The following is a 15014-nucleotide window of genomic DNA, read 5'->3' as shown; positions in this document are numbered from 1 at the left end:
CATACAGACAGGTGGTCAGCAGGGCCCTATTCTGGGTACCGTTCTGGCACAAGCGTGATGCCATTCAAACCTGGCTCTGCCACTTTCTAGCTGTGCAACAGGGAGCCAGTGACTTAACCTCTCTGTGTCTCAGCCTGGGTCTGCAAAACGGGTGGGCAGGACAGAGAGGGGGAGCCTTCTATGAGGAGCAGGAGGCAGCAGGGCTCCCAAGGACTTACCACGACCTTCAGGGTCTTCTTTACACCGTCAGTGATGTAAAACATAGGCACCAGGGCCTTGACCTCCACCTCATGCAGGCCGACCGTCAGGGGCACGATGACAAAATGCACTGGCAGGGAGGACTTGGGCGGGACCTTTACCTTCTGCTGGTGGCGCTTCTTGGCCGTGGCCAGGCTGCAGAAGGCCGGGTTGTAGAGCATTTCCACGCGCACCTGCCAGGGGGCATGGGAGGCAGGTCAGGGGAGAGCGCACCAGACGCCACCTCCAGGACCCGCTCAGGCCTCCGCCGCCCCCGGGGGACCCACCTCGAACTCGTCATTCTCGCGGTAGTTGTAGAGGACAGCTCGGATCTCCACCTGCTCGTTGCGCACCACGGAGTAAGGTAACCGCAGGTCGATGAAGAAGTCCTTCATCACCGTGACCTCGTAGGGGTCTGCCACGCAGATCCCTGCCCGGGCGGGGACAGAGCGCGGAGTGTCAGGGGCAGGGGCCGGGCAGGGCGCGCGGGGCCGGGGTCGCCTGAGTTCCTGCGCGCCCAGGGCCTCAGTCACCACCTGCACCGGGAGATCTCCCCGGCTCCGCCAGGGACTAAACGGTGCTGATGGAGATAAAATCATCAATGGCAGTGGCGTTCCCAAGTTACTCTTATTTAAAGATTTCCACCTTTTCTGTAGTTCTCTTCGTCCATAGATGTGTAGAAAGGAAGAAGGCAAGGGTGGCGGAAGGGTCTATACCTGCGCTGTCCAAAATGTAGCTACCAGCCCCTGCCGCCGCGAGCACTTGAAATGGGGCCAGTGCGTCTGGGAACTGGATATCTACATTCATTTAATTTTAGTTAAATTAGATTTCAACTGAAGAACGACTGCCTTTAGTGAATATATTAAAAACCACTGGATTGTACACTAAAAAGGTGAATTTAATGATATATGAATTATCTCTCCATTTAAAAAAAATACCAAGGCTCGATTTGGTTATTGGAAAACTTTCGAGTATGTTTGGAACAACTTTGGTAGATGAATATAATTTTCCATTTGTAAATTTTATGAAATCTGAAATATAGATCAAAATATTCCTGGTGAAAATTCACCATCCCAATAGAAATGTGCTGTAAGTGTAAAATACATGCCAGATATTATAGACTTATTACAAAAGTGTAAAATATCTCATTAATAAGTTTGAGATGAAAAATGAGTGTTAACTTTTATAGACGTATTATTGTAATGTTACTATTAGTGTGATAGTGATTTTGCAAATTTTGCAAAAAGACATGATAAACTTTTCATATATTGGGTTAAATAAAATTGCAAGGAACAGAGAAGTTAAGTAACTTGCCTAAGATCACACAGCTGCCCTTTGGCCAGGGCTCTCCAGGTGCCCACATGGGCTGAGTGCTGGTGGGGGAGCAGGTGAGCAGGGAAGAGATCACCCTCTGTCCACCTGGTCACCTGTCACAATCTGACCACCGATGTTTCAGTTGGGTATTTCACACTGCTGCCTGTGTATCTTTCTTTTCTTAATCATCCTCCCCACTATCTTGTCGACACAGCCCTTTAATGGTTTCTACAGTTGCAGCAGCCCCGACTTTAGGGAATGTATCCCCCACGAGTTACCCTGGGTCTCCTCTGTAGTCACCAGGGGACAGGTGTCAGCCACCAAGACAGGGGATCTGTCGGGATGGAATGAGGAACCCCCAGGGCCCCAGGGCCCTGCCTCCCAGGGATGGGACCGCCACCTTCCCTCACCTTTCTTGTCAGACAAGCTCACGGCCAGAATCTCCCAGGTGGTGATGGAGTCTTTCAAGAACACTTTCAAGATCTTCGTGGAGATTCTGGGTACAGGAGAGGAGGGGACATGAGGGGAAGACATCTGTGGGGAGGGGGCTGGTGGGCAGGGCCCCAAGGGACCTGTTGGAGGGAGCTGGGTGGGGGGCACATGTGGGCAGCCCAAATGCTGATTTTCCAGGTTGAGCTGTGATTCCAAAAGGTTGGGGTCTGCAAATTAAGGGGACGGGGCTGGAATGACGATGGAAGAGGAACCTGGTGCCCCTGCTGGGCAGGCAGAAGGTTGAAGTTGGGGAGGAGGGGGTTGCAGCCATACCCGTTTTTCTCTGGTTCTTTCAACTCCTCTAGTTTCCACAGCCAGCTCTCAGGGAACTGGCTCCGGGAAATGAAGTCTTCTTCTGGGAATATGTCTTCATCCAGGTCACCTGGTGGACCATCCTGGGTTAGAGCAGACCCACTCCCCCCTTTACCCCTTCCCATCCCCAGCCCCTGCAGTCCCGGAAGGATTCCCAGCAGAGAAACCCACTCAGGGCCATATGTCCACTTTCAGGGACCCAACACACTTTTGCTTTCTTCCATTAAAAATATCTAAAAAATTAAATTTTATGACAGCATTGGTATAAAGATGACTGTAATCCAAGCTGGATTATATTCATTTATACCCCATGATTCTCAAAGGAATGCAAACATTTTCATGGGCCCTGTCTACTGTCTACTGTGCCCAGTGGATCTGATGATGCTGAACACAGCCAGGTGACTTGAGGGCTTTCCCATCCCAACAGAGGCCACAGAGAGGTGGTGGCCTTGAAAGCCAGCTTGACTTCACTAGCAAATAAACAAAACTGGACCAAAATAGAAATCAACCCTGTCTAGACTTTTCTCAAAAATGCTGATAGAACTTCTTAGGCATTGTTGGAGTACTAGAAAAAATAACAACTTTCAAAAAAAGAAAAAAGGAAAAAAAACAAACAGAAATGATGGGCACGTTTCAATTCGTTTCCAGGTCCCCATGACAACAAAGGAAGTGGAATTCCACTGATGCCAATTGGCATCCACCCATACTCTGAAACAATCCATCACAGTGCCTTCAAGTTCTTAACAGTTAAGCAATTCTCCGTCCGATCCTCAACTGGTTAAAGAAATCACATAATGCTGGGGAAAAAACACCCCTACGCAAATAAACAATTTCCCAGTAGATCATGGGTTTTGCCTAATTTCCTAGGAGCTTTCAGATTATCTCTTGCTTGCAAAAGAAAGTCTTTTCTTTGGTCACAACTTTCTAAGGTGCTGGGATACAGACAAGCATGTCTAGATTATTATAGTTTCCAAACTGATTAAAGGTAGAGCTCTTTGCTCATTCACATTGAGAACCTCTGTGTCTTTTTTTTTTTATACCCCTTAATTTTTAAGCAAAGTTCTCTTTCATTACTTTGCATCATGGAATTGATGAAAAGCACTTTCCCACACTTTCAAGAACCACCCACACTTGCTTTTGCTCCTCCAACCCCACTGATCAATGGATTTCCAGTCCCCTGTGAAAAAGACAGCAGATGCAAAAGAAAATTTCAAGTGGTTCATGAGAGCCATCAACAGGGTAATGAATGCTCTGCATAAAATTGTTAAACAGTGAAATTTGGACGGGTGAAAATGAACTGTGAATTTGCCTAGTTGATCCACACTAAAGTCTGGGTTCCCTGAAGGGTGTTTTCCATGTATTCAGTTTTGATGACACCCATCAGAATGGGCAGAAATGTCTTTTTCTAATTAAGACATATTAAAAGGTATATAATAAAAGGTGTGATTGGGCAATACGCAGGTTCAAAGCCTCTAGCCACTGACAGTGATAACTCTTCTCAACTTTGTAAATGCCAAACTGTGGTGGTGGAGACCATTTTGGTTTTGACTAAAATGAGTTTATTATAAAAGAAACTTCTCTTTGCTTTGTTGAACATTTATTTGGCATGAGTTGTAAAGTTGCAAGTATTTTCATGCTTTGTCTTATCCAAAAGTGAATGAATGAATGAATGAATGAACATTGTTGGGTAACTCATGGAGTTAGTCACCTCTCTTTGGAAGGAAACACAGTTTCCTTTGATAAAGGCAAGTGTAGAACCCACCTTAGTCTTCACATTGATTAGTGTCACCAGCTTCATCATCTAGAATGTTCCCTCTAAATGTGATGTCCTGGGCAATGGCAGACTGACTGGGATGGGGCTAAAATGATTGTCAGGCAGGGGATCCTCTCCCCCCATTAGATGAGGTCCTTCTCCCCTCAGAGCTGGATCACCAGATCCCTCATCTGAAGGCCTGCTGCCTCCTCAGACAGGGGTGTCCTCCCCACTCAAATAGGGGTGTCCTCCCCTTTCAAAAGTTCCTCCTCCCCCTTCAAGCAGCGTCAGCCTTCCTTCTCAGAGAGAGTCACCCTCCCCCAGGCCTGCCCTCCACCCACCCCTGGGACCCCCCTATCAGACTCACTCCTGGCCAGGCCCAGGGGACTGTCCCGGTCATGCTTGAGCCGCTCCTGGGTGATGTAATTGCAGCAGTCGAGGAAAGCCTTTTTGCACCCCGTGTCCGAGACATACTGGACCCTGCGCTGGCATGAGAACTTCATCGGGTTCTCCCTCATGCCACCTTCACAGCACTTGCGAAGGAACTTGTCCTTGTACTGACCCACTGTTGGAGCAGAGTCCCCCATGTCAGACCCTCAGCCAGGGTGCCTTGAAGCAGGACAGACTCAGGGCAGACTCCAGGGAGAACTTCCCCCAAGGCCAGGACCTCCCCTTCTCCCTCTTTTACTCCTGAAATACCAGGCTGGGCTCCCCTAGGGGCAAGGCTCAGGAGTGGGGTGGGGGTGAGTAAGGGCCAAGGGCCAGCTGAAGGCTCCCACCTTTGTCCATCCTCTTCTCCGTGAGCTGCACAGAGCGACGTCGGCGGGTGGCCGGCTTCGGGCACTCGAGCTCTGAGGGGCAGGGGCATGGTAGCAAGGTGATTAGATACCTCCTGCACGTTCTTGGTTTACTCCTCACAATGGCCCTGAGGTAGGGGTGTCGTCATCCCATTTGGCAGATGAGGAAAGTGAGCTCAGGGAGAAGTGATTTGCAAGTTGGTGGGGAGGCAGGACCCAAACCCAGGTCCTTCTGAATCCAGGGACCTGCCCTTATCCACTGAGCTCTGCTGACCCCCGCGTCTGAGAGTTGGAGGCGCTGCCCCTCCTCACCTTTCCTATCGGCGGTCTGCAGGTTCATGTTAGTCTGGAAGGCCAGGCCGGCATCCGTGAAGACACCAGCATAGTCCTTTCCACTGCCCGGGGTGCAGCCGATGTCTGCCTTCTCTACCACATCCCAGATCTGTGGGAAGAGGGGGCCCAGGATGGGTGAGTCCAGGCCAGCAGTGCCACTGCCAACCCACCTACACAGCTATCTGCCCATCTCTCCCCCACCCCACCAAGCCCCACCCCACTGGATCCCTTCCAGAACCCCACCCCAACCGTACCCCTACCCCCAACCACACCCCAGCTACCCCATCCCCATCTGCATCTCCACCTTCCCTCCATTCCTACACCTGCACGGATACTGCTCCCATCCTCACCGAACCCCATGGCCACCTCCACCCATCCCTTCCCCCAGTGTCATCCCCATCCCCCCCACAACTCCATCCCCATTCACAACCCCCAAACTCACCCCACTCTCCAGCCCCTCTCCAACTCCAACTTCAGTCTCATTTCCAAAACCATCCCCTCTCTAACTCTACACCCAACCCATCATCATTCACAAACGTACCCAACTCTATCCCCAACCCCATTCCCAACCCCATCGTGCCCCCATTCCCGTCTCTATTCCCAATCATCATCATTCTCAACCCTATCCCAACCCCATTCCCATCTCCACTCCCAACCCTATCCCACCCCATTCTTTTCTCCATCTCTATTCCTAACCAATTCTCATCTCTTTTCTCACCCTTATACCAACCCCATTCCCAATCTTATCTCCATTCTCCCTCAAACCCCTTTGCATTCCTATCCTCAATCCCAAACCAGCTGCAAATCACCTCATCATTTCCAACCCTATCCCAACCCCATTCCCATCCCCATTCTTCCATATCATCATCCCTCCCTATCTCAACCTCATTCTCATCTCCACTCACAACTCTCCCAACCCCATTCCTTTCTAAATATTCATTCCTAGACATATTCTCATCTCCATTCCCACCCCTGTCCCAACCACATGCCCAACTTTCTCCATTCCCCCTTGTACCCTACTGCATTCCTGTCCTGATCCCCAACCTCATCTCTGCCCTAATCCCCATCCTCAGGCCTCCCACATTGGAGAATTCTGCAAGACACCTGCTGTTGGCATTGCCATTGTGAAACAGGTGAGAGTGCCCAAACTTAACCCTTGACATCCCAGCTTTAACCCTTGTCCATCCACATGCCCATCTTCAACTCCAACTCCAACCCCATCCTGTTGCCTAGCCCCAGGATCTGCCCCACCTCAACCACCCAGGTGCACACCTTGCTTTGAGTTATCTTGTGCTTGTTGTTCAACACAAACACGCCCTTGTCCACGGCCACCAGCCCCACTCGGGCCCCATGGTCACCCTCTATCTTGAGGGACATCTGCTGCCCTGGATAATAGTGCTTCTCCTCCTTTCCACCACTTTTCACCACCAGCTATGAGGACAGAAGTCACAAGGGAGAAGTCAGCCCAGGGAGGCCCTAGGTTTGGTCAGCCAAGGGCAGAGATCATGGGCTGGACTGAAGGCAAGAGAGAGGTCAGGAGAAAGATAGGAGAGTGGACAGCAGCAGCAGCTCAGAGAGAAAGGCAAGGAAAGAGAGAAACAAGGACTGAAGCCAGGGGAGAAGAGTCATATGGAAAAAAGGAAGAGAGAGGCAGGAATCCTACAAGCTGGAGAAAAATAGATTGAGATGTCTGGAGAGAGGCAGAGGCAGATGGAGCAGAGAAGAGGCTGAGATGCCAAGACAGGCACAGAGAGATCTAGGGAGCTCACCGTGCCCATACACAAGTCCTTGACGTCCACCCACACGGAGTCGGCCACCACCTGGCTCTGATTGGTGCTGCCTATCAGTGTGTAATAGGCCACCAGGCGGAAGGAAGGGATGAAATCCGGGGTGATGGTCAAGGGCAGAACCACCAAGTCCTGACCGTGCTTTCGTGCCTGGTGACTTACCCTCAACAGCTTCCCCTTGTTCATGATCTGGGGGGACAGAGAGGAAGGATTGGTGTTCATGGCTGTGGGAGATGTCTGGGTGGTGCTAGAGAAGTGAGGAGGAGGGGCTGGAGGGGTCTAGGAGCCCAGGGGCTGTGGCCGTCCACAGACCAGGTAAGTGTAGTGGCTGATCTTGTTGTCCAGGCCAGGATCAACTCGCAGGTGGAAGTTGACATTGAGGGTATCTCCCGGCCTGAGCTCCTTGCGGGACATGGAGAGATGCAGGTAGTTGTTGCCCACGGTGCTGTAGGGTAGAGCCTGCATTGTCCTGGTGGCCTGCCGCGACTCCAGGATGCCCTCCCTCTTCGTGCGCACCTGGTAGGACAGAGGGATGCACGCTGAGCTGTGCTGAACAGAGGTACCCAAAGATGCCTATGTCCTAATCCCTGGGACGTGGGAATATGGTGCCTCACATGGCAAAAGGAGCTTTGCAGATGCAATTAAAGTAAGGATCATGAGACGGCGGAAATTATCCTGGATTATCCAGGTGGTCCCACTGTCGTCACAAGTATCCTTATAAGAGAGTGGCAGGAGAGTCAGAGAGAGATATAAAGATGCCAAGCTGTGGGCTTTGAAGATGAAAGAAGGAGCCCTGAGCCAAAGAATGCAGGGTGGCCTCTGGAGGCTGGAAAAAGCAAGAAACGGATTCTTCCCTAGAGCCTCCAGAAGGAGCACTGCCCTCCTGACACCTTGATTTTAACCCAGTGAGACTGATGTTGGACTTTGACCTCCAGAATGCTAAGAACAGAGTCATCATGAAAATCACGTGCCCATCTATATAAACTGCAGTGCCCCTCTTTGCAGGATTCAAATTCTTCTCTGAAGGGTAGACCTAAAAGTGAGGCAGGAGCACCTCTCCATGCAAAAATAGAAGGTGACAGGCAAGTGAAAGAGACCTGTTTATCTAAATGTGAACTCATATATGCAGATGCATGCAAAAGGCAGGACCCCTGCTTGCATGTGGAAAATGCCTCCATGCAAATGAAGACTCCTCTGTGTAATGGGCAGGACCGCTTTATGCATGAGAAAGGACTCCACTAAGAAATACAGGATCTCTTTATGCAAATGTCAGGATCACACTGTACACATAAAGGCCTCTCTCCTGTCTCCCTGGCTGGGGTAGGGGTGAGTCCCGTGGCTGGCCGTGACTCACCTTGATATTCAGCTGCCGGCTTTTGGGGGTGTTAACTGTCAACTTGGCCACGCCGTCATCCTGGGTTAAAGACTCCACCTCGTCTTCTCCCACTACCTGGGCCGCCACGCGGACGTGGCGTGCCGGAGAGCCGTCGGGGTTCGTCACGAACACCTGTGGGGGTGAGAGTAGGTGGAGGGGTTCACACAGACGCAGAGGCGTTGCTGGCACTCGGGAACAGGGGCGCTGTGGCGGTGGAACCCCAGCCCCGGGTCTCACCATGAGGTCGAAGGGCATGGCTGGTTTGAAGAACTTGGGCGTCTTGGTGAAGTGGATCTGGTAAGGGGAGGTCACGATGGGGATCCCGCTGCGCTCCGCCTCCACCATGTCGCTGCCTGAAGGGGCCGGTCAGGAGGGTCAGTCCTCCCCCGTCAGGCTGGACACAATTACACTGGGCTTCCACCCTCAGACTGGGCATCCTCCCCCGCTCACACTGGGCCGACCCGTTGGACCAGGCCGGTCCCCTCACACTAGGCTTGCTGCTCTGACAGGGCCTCCCCTCTCAGACTGGACCACTGGTGGTATTGGGCCTCCGCCCTCGGACCAGCCTGCTCCTTCGGGCTCACCTGAGTGCAGGATGACCGTGACAGACACGTACAAGGACTTCCCAACCAGGGCGTCTGCTCGGGAGGGCTGCACCCCATCCAGAAGGACCTGCCGGCGCAGCTGGGCCTCCCCGCTGCCATCCTCAATCTGGAGGAGGAGAGGAGGGCTCAGAAAGGGGAGGGGGGCTCAGGGGGAGGGGCTCAGAGAGACGGGGGAGGGGCTCAGAAAGGGAACGCAGAGGGGGGGGGACTCAAAGGGGAGGAGACTCAGGGGGGAGGGGCTCAGCTGGAGAGGGGCTTACACAGGGGAAGGGCTCAGAGGGGAGGGCCTGAGAGAGGGGAGAGCTGGCTGGGGAGGGGCTCAGAGGGGGCCTCTGTCAGGTACCACAACGCGGGTGAGGGACTGGGACAGTGAAATCCTCTGGTCGCCATCCTGCACGCCGAAGATGACGAAGGCTGTTCCATCCACGTTCTTGCCGTATAAGAACCTGTGAGATGACGCGAGCCTCAGATCCTCCGCTGCTGGAGAGCTGAGTCTCCCCGGCTTCCCCTCCCTGTGGCTAAGGACCCAGAGCCCCGCCCCCTGACTGGCCCCGCCCCCGTGCCTCCCTGGCCCCGCCCTCAGCTCCTCACGTGGCCGTGATGTGCACCACCAGGCCCTCGGGGTCGTCGATGTAGTAGAATTTCTCCGCGGGCTCCACCTTGACCTCGAAGCTGGGCAGCACTGCGGGGAGGGACGGCGTCGGCTGGGGGCGGACGCTGCGCCAGCGCTCCGGGGACCCCCACCCGGGTCGCCCCCCACCTTACCGTACTCCTTCACCTCAAACTCGGAGGAGAAGACCTGCTGCGGCGAATCTTCGTAGTGGGCTAGGATTTTCCACTGCCCCATGCTACAGGGAAGGCCGGGTGAGTGGTCTGGCAGGCCCCCAGGCCCCCAACCCCGCTCCTGGGATCAGGGGGCCCGGAACCCCCTCCCGGAGGACCTCACGTACTTGACCAGCTCCGGAATGTTCCAAGACAAGGGCAAGATGCCTAACTGGTTTTGGGAAGTAAGGGAGTCCCGCTTAATGAGAACGCCTTCAGGGGTCTGTGGGAGACAGGGGGGTGGGTCAGATGAAGGGGCTCTGTGTGTCTGCACCCTCTCTCTGCACCATGTCAACAGGGGCAGTGGCCAGAGCCTGGAGCTGCTTCAGTGGCGGGTGCTGTCTCCCACAAGCTGTGTGGCCTTGAGCCAGTTCCTTCACCTCTCTGTGCTCAATCTGCATTTCTGTAAAAAGTAGATAATAATAGCACCTACCTCCTTGGCTTGGAGTAGAATTAATACAAGCATGATTTTTTGAAATCAGTGCCTCTCTGGCTAATGACTATAGTTGGCATTTATTGCACACTTATTTTGTGCCAGACCCTGAGCTGAGCATTTGATTAGACTGAATCACAGGTAACTGCCTATTTCTTTTTTACCTTCACGAATAGCAATTTTCTGTGGTTCAGCCTAATACACATATTATTTCATTATTGCCAAGAGTCAAACATCAGGAGACATCCCACAGAAATCTGATTTTCCGGCTTCTTTGGAAATGGGGCCGTTCTAGGGGTGATGCACTGGCATTTGCACACAGCGATATTTATACAAAGCTGGTTGCTGGCTGTGCCTGTCAAGCAGATGTGTGCCCTCCCTTCCCCACAGACCCCACCTCTTCCTAAAGCAGCTCTGCAACTTCAAATATGTGGTTAGTCTTCTCTCTGTGATCACATGATGTCCCTAAATGCTCATGACAATCCTAGGAGGAGTAAATACACCTCTTTCCCTTTGTCCTCCCTTTCCTTCTTCCTCCCTCCCTCCTTGCTCCCTCCCTCCTTCCTCCCTCCCCCTCCCTTCCTTCCCCTGGTAACTTTTTCTTGAGCCATATGGTGTGATGGGTTTGGGAGATGCATCAAAATCCCTTCCCCTGTGGAGCTTAGGTTCGATGGGCGGGGGGAGCAATTAACAAATATGTACCTCCAATTCACATGATGCTGAAGGAAAATGCTAGGGAGGAGGTGGAGAGTGGAGTGTGTGTGTATCTGTCTGCCTGGGTTGGGGGTGGGGGTGCAATTTTACAGATTCATCAAGAAAGACCTCCCTGTAAAATTAGGGCATTGCTGACTTTGGAGCAAAGAATTGAAGGAGAGGAGGGAGTGAGCCGTGTGGATATTTGGAGGAAAAGAGTTCCAGCCAGAGAGAGAAGCCAGTGCAAAGGCCCTGAGGCAGGACGGCTTTTGGCGAGGTGGAGGTTCAGAGGAGATCCATGTGTCTGGGACGACGTGATGGAGCAGCAGAGCGGGGCGGGGGGGTGGGGCGGAGCAGGGAGGGGGTCCGGGCAGGCTGTGCAGGGTCCCTGCGGGGAGGGCTTTGCCTTTTACCCCAGCGAGCAAGCTGGGAGCCCTGGAGGGCTGCGGGCAGACTCGGGTGCTCACCGGCGCCCTCTGGCTGCGGTGAGGAGAACCGACTACATGGAATTATCTGGTTCCCCAGCTTTAGATAAGGAAACTGTTGCTCGGGAAGTGACCCGACCGGGGCTTTGTCTGCAGCCAGAACCCCGGGTCCCCGCCCCGTCTCAGGCCTCTGTCGGTGCTGCTCTCTGCCTAGCTCTGAGTCTGGGTCTCTGCCACTGAGCCTTTTCCGGTGTCTGCATCTGGGTGTCAGCGTCCCTGCCTCTCTCCCCCTCTTTGCTCTCCCCGAGCCTCTGCCCGGTGTCGCTGGGGTCCCAGCTGCCTGGTACCTCGATGCTGACGACGACGGTCCGGCCGACGGGCAGCAGGTTTTGGTCCACGGAGAAGACCCGGTAGCGGACTGGGCGGTGGTGGGAAGAGAGAGCGAGAGCTTGCTGAGCGCGGCTCCTCCCCGCACCCCTGCCCGGGGGTCTCCAGCCACCCCCGCCCCCTCACCTGTTGGAGCCCGGGTGTTGTAGATGGTCTTGTCCGTCTGGATGAAGAGGTACCCAGTCCGAATGCTCACCAGCACCACTTTCGTCACCTGGGTGTCACCGAAGGCCGCCTGGACAATCACGAACCTTTTCCCCTTCTCTGACTGGAGCTCTTTGTTGGCCGGGACCTGGGCATGGGCCAGGGCATCCTTAAGGGTCTGCTCAGGACCCTGTGCTCACGGTCCAGCCTCCAGGCCCTCACCTGCCCCTCATCACTGCAGAGCCTGCCCATCACTCCAAGGAGCTCAGAGGGGGGGCGGGGTCAGAGAGGGATGCAGAATGGGAGGGGGCTTACGGGGGGGGGGGGCTCAGAAGGATAGGAGACTTGAGGGGAGAGAGTTTCAGAGAAGTGAGGAGACTGAGAAGGGGCAAGGGGTTTCACAGAACGAAGGAACTCAAAGAGGGGGAAGGGGCTCAAAGTGGGAGAGGAGTTGGTCGGGGGTTTCCCAGAGGTGAAGGGACTGAGAAAGGACACTTTTAAAGAAGGGAAGGATTCATAGAGGGAGAGTGTGTTCAGAAACATAGGGGGCTCAAAAAGGCGATGGTATTCATAAATGGGAGGGAACAAAGAAAGGGGAGGGACTCAAAGAAAGGAGGGTGCTCCAAGAGGGTTGGGGATGAGAGAGGGGATGGAAAGTGGGAACACAAAGGGTCTCAAAGAACAGAGGTGTTGAAAGGGGTCTCTGGGTGGGGGGCTTCATGAAGAGTGTTGGGGAATTGAGTCAGATCCCCCACAAAAGGCATTTTTAGGTCCAGTGGGTGTGAACCCATTTGTACATAGGACTTTGAAGATGTTATGAGTTAAGGTGTGCCCAAAATGAGTGAGAGTGGGCCCTTGTCCAATATGGCTAAAGTCCTTCCATGCAATGGAAATTGGATACAGAAAGAGAAGCCACCGGGAGCAGCCGGAAGCTGAAAGTCAACAGAACCCAGAAGAGAAAGAAGACTCAGCCATGGGCACTGCCATGTGATGGGAAAGCCAAGGGCCAAGGATGGCTAACAGCTAGCCCCTACAACACCGCAGTTTTAGGGAAGAAAGCATTGCTTTGCTGATGCCTGGACTTTGAAATTCTCCTCACTTCAAAACCATGAGCCAATAAATTCAGGTTGTTTAAGCCAATCCACTGCATGGTATTTGTTTTATCAGCCAGGACACTAAAACAGAGGGGAAGGGGGCTCAGAGATGGGGAGCTGAGAAGGGGAGGGGGCTCAAAAGTGAGAGGCAGTTCAGAGAATGGAGGGTGCTCAGAGAGGAGTGGGGGACTCAGAGATGAGAGGGCTCAGAGAGGGGAGGGATTTGAAGAGGATTCGATGTCAAAGAGAGATAAGGGGTCCAGAAGAGGGAGGGGACTCAGAGAAGAAGGGGGCTCAGACACTGAGGAGACTCAGAGAGGTGGGGACTCCAAGAGTGGGAGGGGCTCAGAGTGGGGAGGGGCTCTGGGTGTGGGCTGGTCCCAGCTCCATTCTGTGCCCACCTTGATGGTAACGGTGGCCAGATGGCCGTTGGCATTGGTCAGCACAGTGTTCTCTCTGGACAGCACCTGCTTCTTGGCGGGGAAGTCATGGATGGTGACAGTGACAGGAATGTTTCCTTGCACCTCGTGGGCCTCCAGCACCACCGTCTCCTCGTTCTCCAGCCGCAAGACGTTGGGGGTGATGATGGAGTACCTGCCGGAGCCGGGCACAGGGGTGGAACTGTCATGCCAGGGCACCCAGGCTCCAGCTTTGTTCCGGGTCAGCGCCTGGCCAGCCTCTGCTTCCTGGTACTGGGCCTCAGCCCCAGGTCCTGGAGGGGATCCAGTGGCCACACCGGGGCACCAGCGCCAGCCTCCAGATCTGATTTCCTCCCTGGGAACCACCACCTCCTCACCCACTGGGCAGGAATCTGCCATCCTGAACCCCTGGCTTGTGAACAGACCGGATCCTACCAACCCTACGACCTCAAAACCAGAACCAGCAACCCTCCCTAGGCTGTAGACTTCCAACCCCACATGCACCCAAACCCTAATCCCCTAATCTCTGAACACCCCAAACCTAAGCCACTAACACTCCAGGCCTATATATATCCACAACCACACACCCCGAGCTACATAAACCAAAAACACCAAACCCCTAAACCTAGAAACACTGAAACCCTGAAAGTGCAAACTCCCAATTCCTGTCAAGTCCAACCTACAAACCCCTAAACCTGCAAAACGCCCCAACCACACACTCACCTCAACCTCACATCCACACAAAGCTCTGACCTCCTAAACCTACAGACTCCCAATTCTAGAAACATTGAGCCCCCAAACATCCCAATCCCACATTCCTGAATTCCACAAACACCCAACCCCACAGGAAGCCCAAATTTGTATAGTTCACAACCCACTATCCCCTGGATCCACAAATACCCGAATGCACCCTAGATTCTACAGGAAACTGTACCCACAAATGCCTGCTCCCATCCCAGAAGCAGCCTTTTTGGGGGTGGGTTGTCATGGTGACTCACAGAGGATCCCCCAGGGCCAGGGGGAGGCTGGTCAGCAGGAGAAGCAGCAGGCTGGAACCTGAGGCAGGTCCCATGGTGTAGGGAAAGTGGAGGGACAGAGGGACGGAGGGAGAGGACAGGGAGGAGTGAGCAGAGGCTGTTGGAGGCCACCTCTTATCTGGCTACCCCTCCCCCTTCCTCCTCTGGTCTCTCCCCTCCCTGGGGCTGCCCCAGATTTCTCAATACCATTTCCCAAATGTTTTCAATCCATGGGACCAGTATCCCAAGGTCATGTCCCCCTCCATCATGAACAGACCTTCCCCCACGCTCTCACCTCCCTCAGATCAGGAACAGATGTGAACTAGGACTTTCACTTGTTGTATCCACTTATGGTGCAAGAACACTAAGGTTCAAAAAAGGCTCCTCCTGGATATCCAGGCTATGAGCCCAGTCTACTTTTGGCCATGCATTTATTAATCAAACACTTCCTAAGAGTACATTTTTGAGCTGGGAGCTAGAGCCCCAGAAGATCCCCAGGACTCACTTCCAGCAGCTTTCACGCCTGGGGGTGGAGTGGGGGGAGAGCAGGAACTAAGTCAAGCAGAGACATTCCCA

General features: G+C 53.6%; 1 protein-coding gene across 1 annotated transcript in view; it reads right to left on the bottom strand.

Annotated features, from left to right (window-relative positions):
• The window catches only part of LOC119525397 (complement C3-like), a 30056-nt gene extending 15496 nt beyond the window's left edge, over positions 1–14560 (bottom strand). The window contains exons 1-21 of the mRNA XM_037824106.1: positions 14421–14560; positions 13405–13597; positions 11892–12057; positions 11726–11796; positions 9956–10050; positions 9771–9853; positions 9597–9687; positions 9349–9451; positions 8985–9111; positions 8638–8753; positions 8380–8532; positions 7338–7541; positions 7008–7214; positions 6511–6669; positions 5218–5347; positions 4888–4959; positions 4476–4673; positions 2317–2425; positions 1962–2047; positions 525–667; positions 219–431 (exon numbers count right to left, since the gene is read on the bottom strand). Coding sequence (XP_037680034.1) covers positions 219–431; positions 525–667; positions 1962–2047; positions 2317–2425; positions 4476–4673; positions 4888–4959; positions 5218–5347; positions 6511–6669; positions 7008–7214; positions 7338–7541; positions 8380–8532; positions 8638–8753; positions 8985–9111; positions 9349–9451; positions 9597–9687; positions 9771–9853; positions 9956–10050; positions 11726–11796; positions 11892–12057; positions 13405–13597; positions 14421–14494 — 2793 coding nt within the window. The 5' untranslated portion in view covers positions 14495–14560. The remainder of the gene's footprint in view (positions 1–218; positions 432–524; positions 668–1961; positions 2048–2316; positions 2426–4475; positions 4674–4887; positions 4960–5217; positions 5348–6510; positions 6670–7007; positions 7215–7337; positions 7542–8379; positions 8533–8637; positions 8754–8984; positions 9112–9348; positions 9452–9596; positions 9688–9770; positions 9854–9955; positions 10051–11725; positions 11797–11891; positions 12058–13404; positions 13598–14420) is intronic.
• Positions 14561–15014: the final 454 nt, after the last annotated feature.

The sequence above is a fragment of the Choloepus didactylus genome, assembly GCF_015220235.1.
Source record: "Choloepus didactylus isolate mChoDid1 chromosome 25 unlocalized genomic scaffold, mChoDid1.pri SUPER_25_unloc1, whole genome shotgun sequence".
Taxonomy (NCBI): domain Eukaryota; kingdom Metazoa; phylum Chordata; class Mammalia; order Pilosa; family Megalonychidae; genus Choloepus; species Choloepus didactylus.
The sequence above is the reverse complement of the archived record's forward strand: the minus strand, read 5'-3'. Positions and strand labels throughout refer to the sequence as shown.